Source organism: Phymastichus coffea, unplaced genomic scaffold (assembly GCF_024137745.1).
Source record: "Phymastichus coffea isolate CEN01 unplaced genomic scaffold, Cenicafe_Pcof_1.1 PCOF00098, whole genome shotgun sequence".
NCBI lineage: Eukaryota > Metazoa > Arthropoda > Insecta > Hymenoptera > Eulophidae > Phymastichus > Phymastichus coffea.
This window is the reverse complement of record NW_026706909.1, coordinates 573,142-588,833: the sequence shown is the minus strand read 5'-3', so window position 1 is coordinate 588,833 and position 15,692 is coordinate 573,142. Positions and strand designations below refer to the sequence as shown.

General features: G+C 39.0%; 1 protein-coding gene across 1 annotated transcript; it reads left to right on the top strand.

Annotated features, from left to right (window-relative positions):
* Positions 1 to 25: 25 nt before the first annotated feature.
* Positions 26 to 15,570, top strand: LOC131669875 (uncharacterized). The gene is made up of 6 exons (XM_058945066.1): positions 26 to 915; positions 1,016 to 1,204; positions 1,701 to 3,922; positions 9,486 to 11,630; positions 12,807 to 12,906; positions 13,424 to 15,570. The coding sequence occupies exons 3-6, from the start codon at positions 1,751 to 1,753 to the stop codon at positions 15,568 to 15,570; spliced, it is 6,564 nt and encodes a 2,187-aa protein (XP_058801049.1). The 5' UTR covers positions 26 to 915; positions 1,016 to 1,204; positions 1,701 to 1,750.
* Positions 15,571 to 15,692: the final 122 nt, after the last annotated feature.

The following is a 15,692-nucleotide window of genomic DNA, read 5'->3' as shown; positions in this document are numbered from 1 at the left end:
ATCAACAATTTATTGATGTTTTGTTTTGATTCAATTTAATGTATTATTGTTTTTACTGTGACTGTAGAACAATTGCATTTAATGTGTAATTTAAATTGTGAGAAATAGCAATAATATTGATTGAATTTTGATTATAAGTATACTTATAATCTATATTCAAAAACATTTGTTTAAAATATATAATATTAATAGGTCTGCTAATTGTAATTAAAAATTGTAAAGGTCTTATTGACAAATTTTAGTTTTATGCTTAACCAATTCTTAGCATTTGTGTGACGGTATATTATAGTATTGTATATATATATTATATATGAAAAAATATAAAATATGTAAAGATGATATATAAAAAAATGTTAAGCGAGGAATTCGTTTTTCACCATTATAAGAATGTATTGCCAAATTTCCAAATCACAGGCTAACTTTCAACTAAGTATGCTTGAATTAGTATGCTTACAGTCAAAGCTACATTTTGTAAAGTTATTAGCTCAAAGTTGGACGCACGAATGGCTAGTACACTTACTGGAATTAGATAGTAATGTACTAGAATCTGTAATTTTACAAGTATCAGATAAGTACTGTCACACTATATAATTTTATTAAATATTAAGTAATAATGAATTCTCGATAATTCTGTATCAAACGATAAAATTATAGTAGAAGCGTCCGTTGTTTCGTAGAATTTGCGTTGTTCTTTAAAATTATCCTAAGAAATTAATCTAAAAATAAAGTCCATAGGAGTTGAAAAGAATAGACATTACGTGTTGTGTTATAAGTTCAAATATTTAAGTTTCTCGACAAGTGGAATTGGTTAACAAAGTTCGAAGTCTGCAACGTTTCCAGTCACGTATATATAGGAATTTGCAATAAGCAAGTGAGAATAGAAAGAAAAAAGGGAGACAAGCGCTTGGAAATACAGTAAGTGGTAGTACTGATAAGTTATTGCATGGCATACTGGAGGGGGTACAGAGAACCTGTCACCTGTATGGTTTCTTCACGCAGTCTTCATCTTCCACAGCGATCGGATACGCAGATTGAGGGAGCTGCGTCGCATCGGCTTACATTCGATTGTCGCGATTTTATGAAAGCATTTTATCGTCGATAGAGAACGCGCGACTCACGGACGGGGTGGACATTCGTAAAGTACGGCTATCGTTAACTCTTAAGTAGGTATAGTTGTCAGGCGTTGCAGCGCGACTCGCAATAAGTAAGTACACGCTGACGTTTTCATATTGATATAACAAACAGAAGAGTCTTTACCCATTATCATGGCATTCTCGCCAGTAGTAGTCGAAAAACAGCGAAAATCAAGCAACTCCACAGGGAATATTCTGAAATAATAGATCTGATTTCTGACTTGTGAAACGACGCGGCTTTTTCAAAATCGCGACCGTTTGATTTTTGTTATTGTCGCGTGTACCTTGCCGACACTAATCCCCTTGTTGGGATTAATGGTCACGTGATTCGACCGTCGTTTCAAATTCTGAAACGTTATGAAACTTCCAGGCAGAGAAATTGGCACTTAACGATTCTTGTCGCGTAAGATTTATCTCATTGGAATTACGCAGGCCTAATATATTGTATACGTGTATGTGACTGCCGAGTAAATAAAGATTTTCATCTAGCTGTGAATGAAACCGTTTATAAATACTCGCCTTGTCATTTCCATTCAATCCCAATTATGCGATTACATTTTTTTTCAGGAATGAAAACTGCAACTAGTTAGAGTACGTCGAAACAGTGAAATTGAAAAATGAGAAACCGTGAATCTACGGACAGTGACGGTTCTCCAGCCCCTAAAAGACCAAAATGCATGATTACCTATTCGCTAATAGAATTATTCGTCAACTACATATTATCACCAGAGCCAATTTCACCGGAAGAAATTCAGGAATGCATAATGTATTTAACACTCGAATCGACCGATTATGTGATTGCGACTGAGATTCAGTCGAAGGTGCGGAAAAAATTAAAATATATATTGCCTGTTATACTAGAGTGCAACGGAAATATCAATTATGCAGACATTTATGGGCAAACGATTCTTCATGTTTTCGTTATGCATTACTCTGATAAAAGCATTTTTACAAAGATTGAGCGATCCAAAGATCAAGAAATCGTGGAGACCCTGATAAAAAAAGGAGCCTCGGTGAACGTCCTCGATCTGACCGAGAACACTCCAATTCATTACGCAGCGATAAATCATAGAGCCGATTTGATTCTGTTGATGCTCGGAAGGTTCACCAACGTCAATGCTGTGAACGGCTCCGGATACTTGGTTCTGCACGAGCTCGTAGACGATTACATTGAGGATCCCGATGATCGCATCGTCGAGGCTGTTCGTATTTTGGTGTCCAAAGGTGCCGATTATCGAACGGTCAAAAACAAAATGGACATCGCGCCTTTGGATATGGCCATTAAGAACGGCCTGATCAATATCATCGAGGCTTTTCAAATGAGAGATGCCGATCCCAGGTTGCTGCTCGAAATCTGCAAGAACGCGGACAGCTGGTCGCATTATCCGGACGAGATGCAGCACCTCGACCGCGTGCTGGATCTGGAACGGGGCGTGAACGAGTACAGCGACAAGTTCATGACGCCGCTGCACTACGCTGCGCAATACGGTCGCAAGAACGAAGTCGTGCTGTTCGTGAACGCGGGCGCGAACATCGAGGCCGCGACCTGCGACGGCGTGACGGCGCTGCACCTGGCGGTGATGAGAGGCCAGGTAGAGATAGCGCGATACCTGATCGAGCGCGGCGCCAACCTACGGGCGAGGGACCACGTCTTCGACTTCGGACTGCTGCACCTGGCCGCGCTGCAGAGCAACCGAGACGTCGTCGGCCTGCTGATGGACAACGGCCTGAGCGTGCACGACGGCGGCCGCGACGGCTTCACCCCACTGCACGTCGCCGCGGCGATCGGCAACGAGTGGGCGATGAGGTGCTTCATCGGCCACGGCGCGGACACCAGGTGTCGCACGAACGTGAGGCGGTCGACGGTGCTGCACCTGGTTGCGGCGGGCTGCTTCGAAAATCTGGAGCAGCTGTTCTCCGGCGAGTACAGCGTCGTTTACGAGACCTACCTCCTCGGCAAAGCCACCTTCCAGTCGAGGCGCGACGAGTCCATCAATCTGATACTCCAGATCGGCGCCAATCCCAACGCCAGGGACTCCCTGATGAAGACACCGCTGCACTACGCGGCGGACAATCACGAGCGCCATCCCGACGCCCCGAGGATCCTGCTGACCCTGCTAAGGTACGGTGCTCGCGTCGACGTACGAGGCATCGACGAGAGATCGCCCATCGTCAGCTGCCAGCGGGTGCCCGACTCCTGCGGCATGAAGGAGCTGATCAGGTACGGGGCGGACATCGACGACATCGACTTTTTCACTAGAAACGATTATCTGGAGAAGCAGCGCTACAACCTGCTGCACCACCTCAAGCTTATGCACGCGGCGGATTTGCCGATGAAGCCCGACCACAGCAGGCATTACAACCACTGCCTTCGTGAAATGGACCGCATGCTGGCGGTGCGCCGCGCGAACCCCATCTACGAGCAGCTGTTTCGCAATCGAAACGACTTCTATAACAGCATTACCCTCGAAGTGGCGGCGCTCAAGGCTCATCGACTGATGAACGAAGACACGACGCTCTATGACTTTCTCCACATGAACATTAAACATCGTAGCTATTATGTCAACTACGTTCTGTCTCTTGATCTGGAGATTCGGTATCCGATTTACCAAGCGCTCATCGAAAATTTCTGTCGTCGGGCTATCAATCGACAGACCATCGTGTCTTTAGGGATAGCCACTCTCAATCGACTTCTTACTTTCAATCTTCCGGTTATTTGTTCGGAGAAAATATTTCACTTTATGACCTTGCCGCAAATAACAGCTTTTATTGATCGTATGGAAGACTTCTGAAAAGCCTCTGATCGTCAATGTCGAACATCATCGTCAACATTGATTCCAACTCGGCTCATTGGATATTCACTCAGTCAGTTTTACAGTATTCCGAAAAAAAAAATGCGTTTTATCTTTTTTAATTGATACGTTGTTGTGTTAGTTCATTAAAAACAAAAATTTTACATTGTCTCATCCTCGTACGACGAAAAATTATTTAGCCTTGCATCCTTGCATCGCAGAAGGAAATGAATATATATATAATGATGGATCAAAAACTTTTGCGAGGTCTGGATTAACGCGAGGCGGAAAGAAGTTTTGATTTTCGGTAACCGTTAGTATTAAACGTTTATTTAAACTTTAACGATAGAAACAATGACATAAGAACTTTTTGCTACTTTTAATCTTAGCAAAAACACCGGTCGAATAATCGAAAGTGATTAATTTCAGCAGAGCTTTTTACTGTAGAAAATGCGCTTTAATGATACTCGTAAAGTCGTCGCATACAAAGTATACGCGGTATTGTATTGTTAATCGTTTCAGAAAATTTCAATTGTAAATAAAAATTTATTTTCATAAATTACTTTCATAAGGCTTTCAAACCCGGTGAAATCCGCTTCCAATACGTTACTGCTCCAGTTCTGCGAGTGCGCTTGTCTCTCAATTATTGAATTATCCAGCAGAACTGTGAGTAGTGGATCCGTGCAAAAGTGTGCACGACTGGCAGCCTATCGCTGTATGGGCGCTTCTGAATCACATTTCACAATCTTGTTGAAAAGACACAGCCGAGCGATTCCCGAACGCAGTTGTATGCCGTCGATAATGAAACTTATAATGATTTTACGCCACTGCTTCTGTCAGCGATAGAAGGCAAGCTGATGTTAGCGAAGCTGTTTGGCGATTTTCAGGCGAGAGATGTGGTCAGCGGTTACGAACACGCGGCCACATTCGACCGGGTCCAAGAACACGATTAGTTCGCTTTGTGGTGAATGGGACGAATTTGGAGGATCGAGGGAGCAAAAGGGTTGAGGCCAGCGGCGATCAAAGGGAAGGAGAGCGTACGGTCGTATTTTCAATTGGCTTGGAAGCCGACGTCTGTTATCGCACGCTTGGAATGCACCCAACATCGCCACATCCTAATGGATTGCCCACTCAGTGCGCATCTTGTTGCAACGTATAAGAGCTGCCAAGTCACACATCGAGGTCGTAGATATGACAATCGAAACGCAGCGTGCAATAGACGAAAGCGACATAAGGGCAACCAAGTACAGCTCTATACAGACAATTCCGAGTGTTATACTCACACGCTATTCCTTCAATGAGTGTTACACGCGCAAGTCACCTGAGCGAGCACTAAGACGAGAATGCTTCGTATTATCAAAATGCTCCAGTCTCGTCTTGGACGAACTCGGTGCTAATGAACTTGCATAATTGAGGGTTGTTCACACTTCGGAATTTCCTCACTGAAATTTATTTATTTGCTTACGTAGTGACCAATGATATTAACGTAATAATATTTTGTAAATAAAATTGATTTTAAGCATATAGTTGACTTTGACATGCTACCCCAGTCGGCAAGCCTATTCAGAAAATACTTATGATTAATTCAGAAATCAGAATAAAATGAGAATACGGACAAAGAATTTTTATATTATAACCATTAAATTCAAAAATAATTATATTTAATCACTACGAACTCTTACTGAATGCAGTCAAATATTCTTATTTAAATCATAATGAACTTTAAAAGTATTCTGAAAGTAAACACGTTATGACCGCTTCAAAATTATTTATAAAGTATTCGAGAGAATAACTAATGAATTTAAAATGAATTATATGTATTATATAATTTTTCTCCCAAGTCAATGAAAATAAAATTAATGCCAATTTAATTAAGTATTCCGATCATTTACTTGACATAAACAAGAATACTATTATCATTATATCTCGACCTTGACAAATAAAACATAAATTTTAAATGAATTTAAAATGAATTCTTTGAGAGTATACTGGAAACTGAAAATACATATTTTTCATATAAATATTCAATACACTCGGTAGGTTTGGTCAACTTCTCTAACGTCAGTCACGAATTCTATTTCAGTTCATTCGAAATCTTTTTTAAATTATTTTGAAGCAGTTATAAAATGATTGAAATTTGACTTCTCAAATAATGTCAAAAGAATTACTCAAGAAACTTTTAATGAATTCATATTCATAAACATGAATTCTTTTTTAATAAATATTTAACTATTTTTACCGACTGGGTACACTATACATCTATCGAAATAGGGGGCGCAGCGGCCGCGTAAAAATATTTTATCCCGACCCGACATATTTAGAATAGAGTAAATAAACTGGAAACTGTACAGTAGCCATTATTGTCAATAGATTCTTGTCTCTGTTTTCAGTGTCTATTCATTATTTTGTGGGTGACGAGTGGAATCTGCGAGTTGTACTGTTTACCGCTTTCGTTCATAAAACGAAGTAAATAATTTTATGAAACTTAATTGTCTTTGGAGAAATAAGGCGCAGCCATATTTCACGAATGACTCAACAATCCCATTGAAATTATACGTTGAACGCTGAACTCTGATTCGTCGTCGTAATTGTACGTAAGTACATTAAAAATTTCGAATTCTATATGGTTCAAATTGTTGTTCTTGAGGATCATTTTTTGTTGGTAAAAAAGCCCACCGTTACTTACTATATAAATTGATTTTTCAGAAATTTTTATTGTCGCTCAAATAAATAAATGAACTGCTTCCGTTTCCTTAAATTGTACTACATGTTTAAAGATGTATATCAATGAGTGAATGCGAAAAAAAGAGAAAAAGAAAGAATAACAAATATCAGTAAGTACAGTAACTAAACGTGGTAGTGTATAGCTATGTAGAGGTGAGAGGATTGTACAGTTTTCCTGCAATGAAAATTTAGTAGGCTCGAAGAACATAAGGATGTCGTAAGGTTTGCGCATCACATGCATCGTTTAAGATTATCAAGTAAGAATTAATTGTTAGTTCGATTGTGACATTTTCACTTACAGGTAGTTTGGCAATAAGTTCTACGTAATTCGTAGCAAGTGAATTTTTTTAGACGTATTCACATAACTAAAACATCAATTCTCCGTTACTGATTTGTGCAAATTAATAGCAGTTTACCACATTTATTTCAATTTTTTGACTGTATTCACAGAATGCTTTGCCATTTTTACTATTATCAAAATATCGTTACCAACCTTTGTACATTCGTCATGAAAAAAGTGAATAATATAACCTTATGCTATTTTTCGTCACGTATGTTAACATCTGGCCTTCTTCTAATTTTCTAGCTATATTATTGAAACTTGGCGCGTGTAATTAGTCTGGCATTATAAATGAGGCTTTTTCAACTTCTTTCATTGATTGATTGCGAAGAAGTCGCGAAATTTTTATAATAAGGGAAAAATCATCTTTTTTGCTAATTTTTCGAATTTTAACATCTGACATTTTCTAATGTTTAAATTTCAGTTTCCATGATAATTGGCATTTGAAGGGGATACTGTAGCTCCGTTTTGCCGACTTTTTTTTAGAACATATTTTCTCTTAAAATACGTATCATAGGACGTTCATACTACGGCTAATAATTGATTATTAGGTAATAGGAGAGAGTACACGGAAAAAAAAGTAAGCATAGAGCAAGTGCGTAATTTCGCATCCAACGGCAAGCACAGAAGCCTAGACCTCAGATAGGTAAAGGTTCGACTAATTGCTAGTCGGCACCCACTGTACTGTCGTTTGCTGCAGAACTATAGTATGGGCAGGTCACTATGCGGACGCAGGCCAACTCGAGCGCGCTAGACTTAAATTTGCTCCAGTACGGACTTGGCAAGACCCATGGCTGATACGCTTAGTATGGTCTAAAGTAGCCCGATTTTTACGATTCGAAAACGGAAATGTTTATTTTTTAAAAGTTCAAATGTTATATTGCTACAAAGTTTGATATATAAGTAAAAATAGAATTGCGTTATTTTTAATAGATTAAGAGTAGTACAGAATTGAAGAAAAATTGTAATAGAATTCAATAAACACGTTTATGTAAATTTTAGTAATTTATTAAAAGCCCCAGGAATAAAACAATAACATAGTGGAAAAATATGTTTTAAAAAAATTATTTAATGTTGTTGAGTTCAGTAATAATAAAGCAAAACTATTATTCGTGCAAAAATTAAACGCCACAGCAACAAAGATAGACGTTTGTAGAACAGGAGGCCATACTTCTATTTATTTAATAAATGAAAAGTTAATGTTGTTGGATTTTGATGATTCAAAAACAAGAATAAATATTTTTTCATATAGAGTTACTTTTTAACTACTTTGTCGATAACAACGTGTTTGTTAAAAAATTATTTATTGGAAATCTAGTAGCTTGGTATTTTTAGAGAAGAGTAAGAAGATCAAATGATAGCGGCCACTCGGCCGGGCTCCCTGCTGTGTAGGACCCGGCCAGCGGTCGGGCGTTTTTGACCTGCTCTCCAAAAAGGTCAATCAAGAAATATCGAAATAATTGACTACTTCAATGAATCATTTATTCTTAATTCAATATAAAACGTTAGCTTCTATATAAAAAAATAAACATTTCCGTTTTCGAATCGTAAAAATCGGGCTACTTTAGACCATACTAAGCGTATCAGCTATGGGTCTTGCCAAGTCCGTACTGGAGCAAATTTAAGTCTAGCGCGCTCGAGTTGGCCTGCGTCCGCATAGTGACCTGCCCATACTATAGTTCTGCAGCTAACGACAGTACAGTGGGTGCCGACTAGCAATTAGTCGAACCTTTACCTATCTGAGGTAAATTACGCACTTGCTCTATGCTTACTTTTTTTTCCGTATACGGTCGACTTGTTGACGAAATCGACAAAAATTATATTTCTAAAAGATAATTGAAACAATAATTTTATCCGAGAATAATAAGCAATTGTCAGGAAATGTTACTATAGAAATAAACAATTTCCGATGCAATTTCATGTAACTAGTTTTATTTTTTTTCATCGCATATATTTTGTAATATTGTTATGACAAAATTATGACTAGCATTCAAATCAAATTCCGATTATTAAACGATAAAATTTTAGAAATTAAAAAAACCTTAATGTCATTTAATGAGCATTCAAACTCGTTTGTAGGACTACCATACAAATAAATTCAAGATAAATAATAAGCAAAAGTAATTAAAGCTCAAAATATACAATAAAGTGGTTTTAAATTAAAATGTTTAACCCTCTGACCTCCGGCATAACGCCTTTAGACGTCATACGGTGATGCGCACATATCTATATCACTACTGTTGGATGGAAATTTCCGATGAGGTATCACATTTCTAGAAAAAAAATTTCGGCGGTCTGAAGATTAAGTAGTTTATAGTCGTTAATCTACTATACTTGTAGGTAGATTTAGTAATGACTCATACAGCTTCGTTTTTTTTTTTCTTCGAATTATATGCTTCTATCTATAGCTGAAATCACCTATAACAGCCTTATATCTCTGCGATTGAATTATTGATTTTTTTATTTTTCCAGGTATTGCAACTACAATTTGTTTAACTATACTCAGTGCATGACATCACGGAGAAATTATATATGAAAATGTCAGACAGAAAACATTATAAAAAGGGCAGAACAGCTGACAGGACATTAGAATGTCCTGAAAATAATAGTGTACTATTTTTATTTGTCCACTACGTAGCAGTAATAGACTCACATGATCATACGATACCAGAAGTCAGCGAATGTGTACGAATTCTAGAAAACAAAATCACTGATAACCTAACTCCATTTCAAAATTTCGTGATCAGTAAATTAATTTATTTGATTCCAATTGTGCTGGAATGTAACAATGATATAAATTTCAAAGATGCTTGCGGGAGAACAATCCTCCACAATTTCATTATTTACAGTTGTGACAGCCGTATTTCTTCGAATGAAGATCATCATGTATGCGAAGAAAAAATCGTCGAGGCATTGATGAAAAAAGGAGCTTCGGTTGACGTTGTTGATGCGATAGGGAACACTCCAGTCCATTACGCAGCGATTAATCGAAGAATTGATTTAGTTATTCTGATGCTCGATAATTTCACCAACGTCAATGCTTTCAACGCTGTTGGATTGCCAGTTTTGCACACGCTTCTCGAGATTTACAGAGAAGTTCCCGAGGATGTGATCGTTGACGCCGTACAAATTTTGATATCCAAGGGCGCCGAGTTCAGAGTGCTCAGAACCTTATTCCGTGCGACGCCCTTGAATCTGGCTATCACTCACGGCATGATAAAAATCTTAGAGGCTTTCGGAATCAACGACAGGAATTACCAAAACTTGCTGTTCCGACTCTGCGAACGTTCGTTCGCGTGGGTGAATGTACCATGGGAAATACAGGAGCTCGGTAACATAGTGAATCTCCGAGAAGAGGTGACGAAGGAGGACCCTAACACTTGGTGGACGCCACTGCATTACGTCTCAGAGTCTGGCCAAATAGAAGCAGTTCAATTGTTTCTGGACGCGGGTGCAAATATCAACGCTTTTAACAGCGATCATATGACGCCGCTACATTTGGCAGTGTTAGGGGGACACGTGCAGTTAACCGAGTATCTAATAGATCGCGGTGCCGATTGGCATGCAAGAGCAAGTCATTATCATTTCAGCCTCCTTCATTTGGCTATCTTGAGTGGTAGTCCATGCATGATCGCGCATTGTCTGAAAATGGGATTCCCCGCAATTATCGAAACCCCACACGGGGTGCAGCCGTTGCACGTGGCAGCGCTGTTAGGCGACCCTCGGATGATCCAGATTTTGCTCCAGTGTCGCGCCGACGTTCACTGTCGGATATATCCGGTGCGGTATACAGCGCTACATTTGATTCTGCTCCAGAACCAATTCCGTTTTTTCAAAGCATTGAGCAACTGTCCCTGCGATGCATTTGATGCTGTTTTTCACAGGCGCTTCAGAACGGCAGATCTGCAGCGCTGCATGGTAGTGCTGCTGCAAGCCGGAGCTAACGTGAACGCCAGGGATGCGAATCGGAAAACGCTCTTGCACCACGCCGTCAGGATTGACGAAAACAAAAACTTGGCGCGGACGGCCCAGCGACTTTTAATAGAGTATGGCGCTTGGCTCGACGCGCATTGCAGTATAGGGGAGATACCTATCGACTTGTATTTTATAAAGGCGCGTATGTACCCGGTGACGAGGTTTCTTGATTCTCACTGCGATAAAACAGATGTTTGTATTTATGATGTCATGGATGCTTTGTACAAAATACGCGACCATCCTTTCTTAAGGTATTATCAGCTCATGGTAGCGATGGGTTTTACATTTTCCAAGAGGCACCAAATAATGATTAATATGTCGATGAATCAACCAAACAGAGATCTATTGAAAGAACAGATTGAAATAACGAAACTAAAGTCGGTTATGCTCAATAAGAAAATTACATTATACGCATTTTTACACATGAATTCAAGGAATCGCAGTAGATACGCGAATCTGGTACTTAAGATGAATTTAAAAAAAGAGTTTCCGATTTATAAAAGTATAATAGAGAATCGCTGTCGTCAATCCATCAATAGCAGGATGATTTTAAAAGATACAAAACCTCTCTTTGATCAAATCATTCAGTATCCGTTGCCGGACAACTGCTTTGAATTAATTTTCAGCTTCCTGAATTGGGACGACGTGGCTTTCTACATTTCAAACGTATAAAGTTTTCAATTATTTTGTTTGAAACTTACAAGGCAATCCATATGCATATGAATTTTTCTATCCCTAAATAAAAATTTGTGGAAATCAGATTACGATCGTGTACAACAAATAATGTAAATGTTATTAAATATATTATATAGATACGTATAACAAAATAAATTATTATTGTACAAATTTTCCTGACTGAATAATTGATATAATAAATTTGATTTAAATACTATATTGTTTACTGCTTCTTCTATAGATATATCTAGAAAATTAGGTGATTATATCGTATGTTAAAGCCTAATTTAGTCAACGAAAATATGCAGTGTCAATGCAACATATTTTAATTAGAAAAAATACTTCTGCGCTCGATTCAGAATTATACCTGACAGATCTCAGTTTACAATTATAATTTTAATTTTAAATAAATTATATGGGTAATTAAAAAAAAATATTTTCGAAAATTCAATAAAAAGTTGCCGAAATTGACTTAAAATTATAACCGACATGAAATAGTTTGTTCTCAATCGTGTGCAGAATGAAAAATCTCAAAATATCTATATAGAAATTCGACAAGCAGTTGACTTTACATAATGCAACTTAGTAAGTCTATCTTGAATCGCTAGCTTGGAGACATACATTTTTTTCATGCGTAAACTCTACTTTCGAAGCTCCAAATTTTTGGCTGATTGATTAAACTCTTCATAATTCACAGATACCGTTTGCTTTTCTAGAATCTTTAAATTTTTACTTTGATGTATTTCCAATCAAAGCTCGCTTTAAACAGCCGGTTGATTATTTTACATTTCCAACTATTTGTTGTTTCCAAACTCTCGTCAATAAAAGTCAAAGCCAACGACGTCATAAAGAAAGAAAGGATAAAAGGTGAGGATGGTTAAATATAGATGCAGAGCGATAAACCCGAAAGGTAAACACAGGAAGAGAGGTCGCCGAAAGAGAGGAGAGCAGTGCAAAAAAAAAACAGAAGAGCAGAGAGAGGGAGACGTTGCGAAGAAGAAGGACAGGTATATGCATCATCATGTGAGCGAGAGAAAAGTAGAAAAAAATGAGAGGAAACGACCGAGTGCAGTTCGGCCGGCGCCTTCGCACGCGATGAACCGGCCGTGCGAGCAGCCATACATTTTAAAAATAGAGAATTTACGTCATCGGTACGTATTTTTGTAGAAACGCCTTATCTGCGTATCCGTGAAAAAGCGATCGATTAGTATACACCTCGATCAAACGAGTTTTAAATACTTCCGCGTGTCGCCGACGTCTTCAAGAGGTAAATTCAACTTTCGAACACCATTTTCTAGGTATGTGTGACACGCAAAAAATTAAGTCACTGACGGCTTATCAGTACGCGCTGGATTGGTCGTAAAGCAGCACTCATCACGCTGTGAGTCTTGTGTTTAATTTACGCCACGATCGTTTCAAATGTCAAGTGTGTTCAATAACTTATTCAACAAATCGTAGTAATTCAACTCAACTGATTATTGTTACGTATTGCGTGATAAATGAACTATTCTTGGTGAAATATTCTTTCGTGTAAGGTGTGTGTATTATCAGTCGTTATCAAGCGATATGAACGTCATCGGTCTTATCGATAAAATATCATTTAAAATTTACAAATTTTAAAAGTTCCCATATATCTTTTCAAGCGATAGAATATCGCCACAGTTTTTATATAAAATAATTTCAATCTACGTCTCAAATAATTGCAAAAGTATTGATTTGTAAGAACTCATCTGTCATTTGAGTAATACACATTTTTATAATTCGAAATAACAATGATGTTTTAGTGAGGGAGACATCTGTGCGATTGGCAATGGAATTCCATAGATACATCGATGTCGATTCGATATCTGAGCAACGAAAATGGAACAAAGACAACTCGTTGCTCTATTTGTTTATCGACTACTTACTAGAAAGTCACAATTACTCTTCCACTGACGTGGACAGATGCATCGATTGGCTACAATCGCAAAGCAGCGCGGGAACTGAATTTCAAATGACAGTGAAAAACAAACTGGAGCCCGTACTGAAAATGTTACTGGAAGCCGGGAACAACGTGAACTTCTCAAATCGCCTCGAAGAAACGGTTCTCCGTGTTTTTCTGTCGAAGTACGCGCAATACAGCACAAACGCGTGCAAAGATCGAGAAATGATCGAGGCTTTATTGAGAAAGGGAGCGTCGGTCGACGTCGTAGACAGCATCGGCTACACTCCGCTTCAGTACGCGACGACGATTCGCAGGCCAGATTTGCTTCGGCTAATGTTGGACCACTCCGATGATTTGAATGCTCGCAACTCGCTCGGCCACACGGTGCTGCACCTACTTGTCTACAGTTACGAGCAGCAGCCCAGCGAGCTCCACCTCGAAGTCATGCGCGAGCTGTTATCCAAGGGCGCGGACGTCAGGGCTACGAACAAAAAGGGACTGACGCCAGTGCACCTGGCAATACAGAACGGTCTTATCCAGGTGTTGCTGACTTTCGCGGCAAGCGGGATTCAAGTTGCGGATTACATAGGTGACGATTCCAATCTGCTGCTGCACCTTTGTAAACATATCGTTCACTGGACACGCAGCGTCGATGAGTTGGAGGCGTTTGACCGCCTCGTCGACCTTGGCAAAGACGTCCACAGCCGATCGAGAGTATTCTACCTCACGCCGTTGCATTTCGTCTCGCAAGTAGATCGAGCCGAGGTCGTCGAACTGCTGTTGACAGCCGGTGCGGATATCAACGCGATAAGCGTGGACGGTGTAACGCCGTTGCACTTAGCTGCTCTGCGGGGTAGTTCAACCGTAGTGGAATACCTGATGCAATGTGGCGCTGACGTTCACGCCCGAGACGAAATGAGTGGCTTTGGACTGATGCACATGGCGGTGTTGAGTGGTGATAAAGGCAAGTTGAATTTGCTGATAGAGAATAGATTTGATGTTAATGTTAAAAGTAAGCACGGACTTACACCGCTCCATTTGGCAGTGATAATGAACGATCACAAGATGTTGAAATGTCTGATCGAGCAGTATATTAATTTTCGAGGTTCGATGAGGCAGATGGGAATGTTGCGATTGAATTCGATTGACATGGATTGCACGGATTCCAAGATTCTCATCGGCGCTGATGAGAATGTAGGAGAGCTAAGTCTGGTTAGTCAGTATATAAAATCTATGAATGTATCAGCGACGCATCTGGAAACATTGAAAATGCTGTTGATGGAAGCTGGAGCTAACGTCAACGCCAAAGATTCCTCGCTGAAAAATCTATTGCATTACGCTGCACTTCAAAAAGACAGTAAGCTTGATCTTCTTTTGAGCTTTGGTGCTCACATGGATGTGAAGGACATTGATGGCAAGTCACCTTTACAGAACGTTCTCGACTCTGGCAATCTGAGAGGACTGAATGAATTATTGAGATTCGGTGCGAATTTGGATCAAATTTCAGTGCATAATTTTAACGAATGGACTGGGGATATTAAAAATCATCTATACGATTACCTGACCCAACTCGAAGTCGTTGACTTATCGATTTCAGATGTTTATAAGCAACGCCTTTTAAGTCATCTTCGACGTACGAGGATGGATCGCTATCAAGAGAAATGCGAGAAAGAAGTAACCAGGTTGAAAAGTTATTATTTAACAGGCAGTAAGATAAGCTTGCACGATTTCCTTCATATGAGTTCGAGGCGTCGATTGACTTTTGCTCAAACTGTGCTGTCTCTTAATTTAGAAGTAGAATTTCCAATTTATAGAAATATTATCGAGGCTTACTGTCGTGAAACCATGCATAGAAACATGTTAATGAAACAAGCAGGATCGGTTTTGTGTCAACTTACCGGTGTTAATTTTCCTGACATTTGTACTGATCATATTTGTTGTTATTTGGATAACAGACATTTAATAATTGTGATTGATAGTTTGGATGTGGTCGTTAATACTATATAACTTTAATATATTATTTTATATGATGAACGGGATTGAGGATTTCAAAATAATAAATTAATAATGTTTAAATGTTTGGTTAAACTCCAGCAGTATTTTATCATCTTTATATATACATTATTACA

What these genes read in the sequence shown, in the direction of transcription:
- LOC131669875 (XM_058945066.1), top strand. Translation starts at nt 1,751, where the DNA reads ATGAGAAACCGTGAATCTACGGACAGTGACGGTTCTCCAGCCCCTAAA. An exon ending in TTGATCGTATGGAAGACTTC is followed by an intron (nt 3,923 to 9,485) that starts TGAAAAGCCTCT and finishes CAATTTGTTTAA; the next exon opens with CTATACTCAGTGCATGACAT. An exon ending in TGGCTTTCTACATTTCAAAC is followed by an intron (nt 11,631 to 12,806) that starts GTATAAAGTTTT and finishes GTATTTTTGTAG; the next exon opens with AAACGCCTTATCTGCGTATC.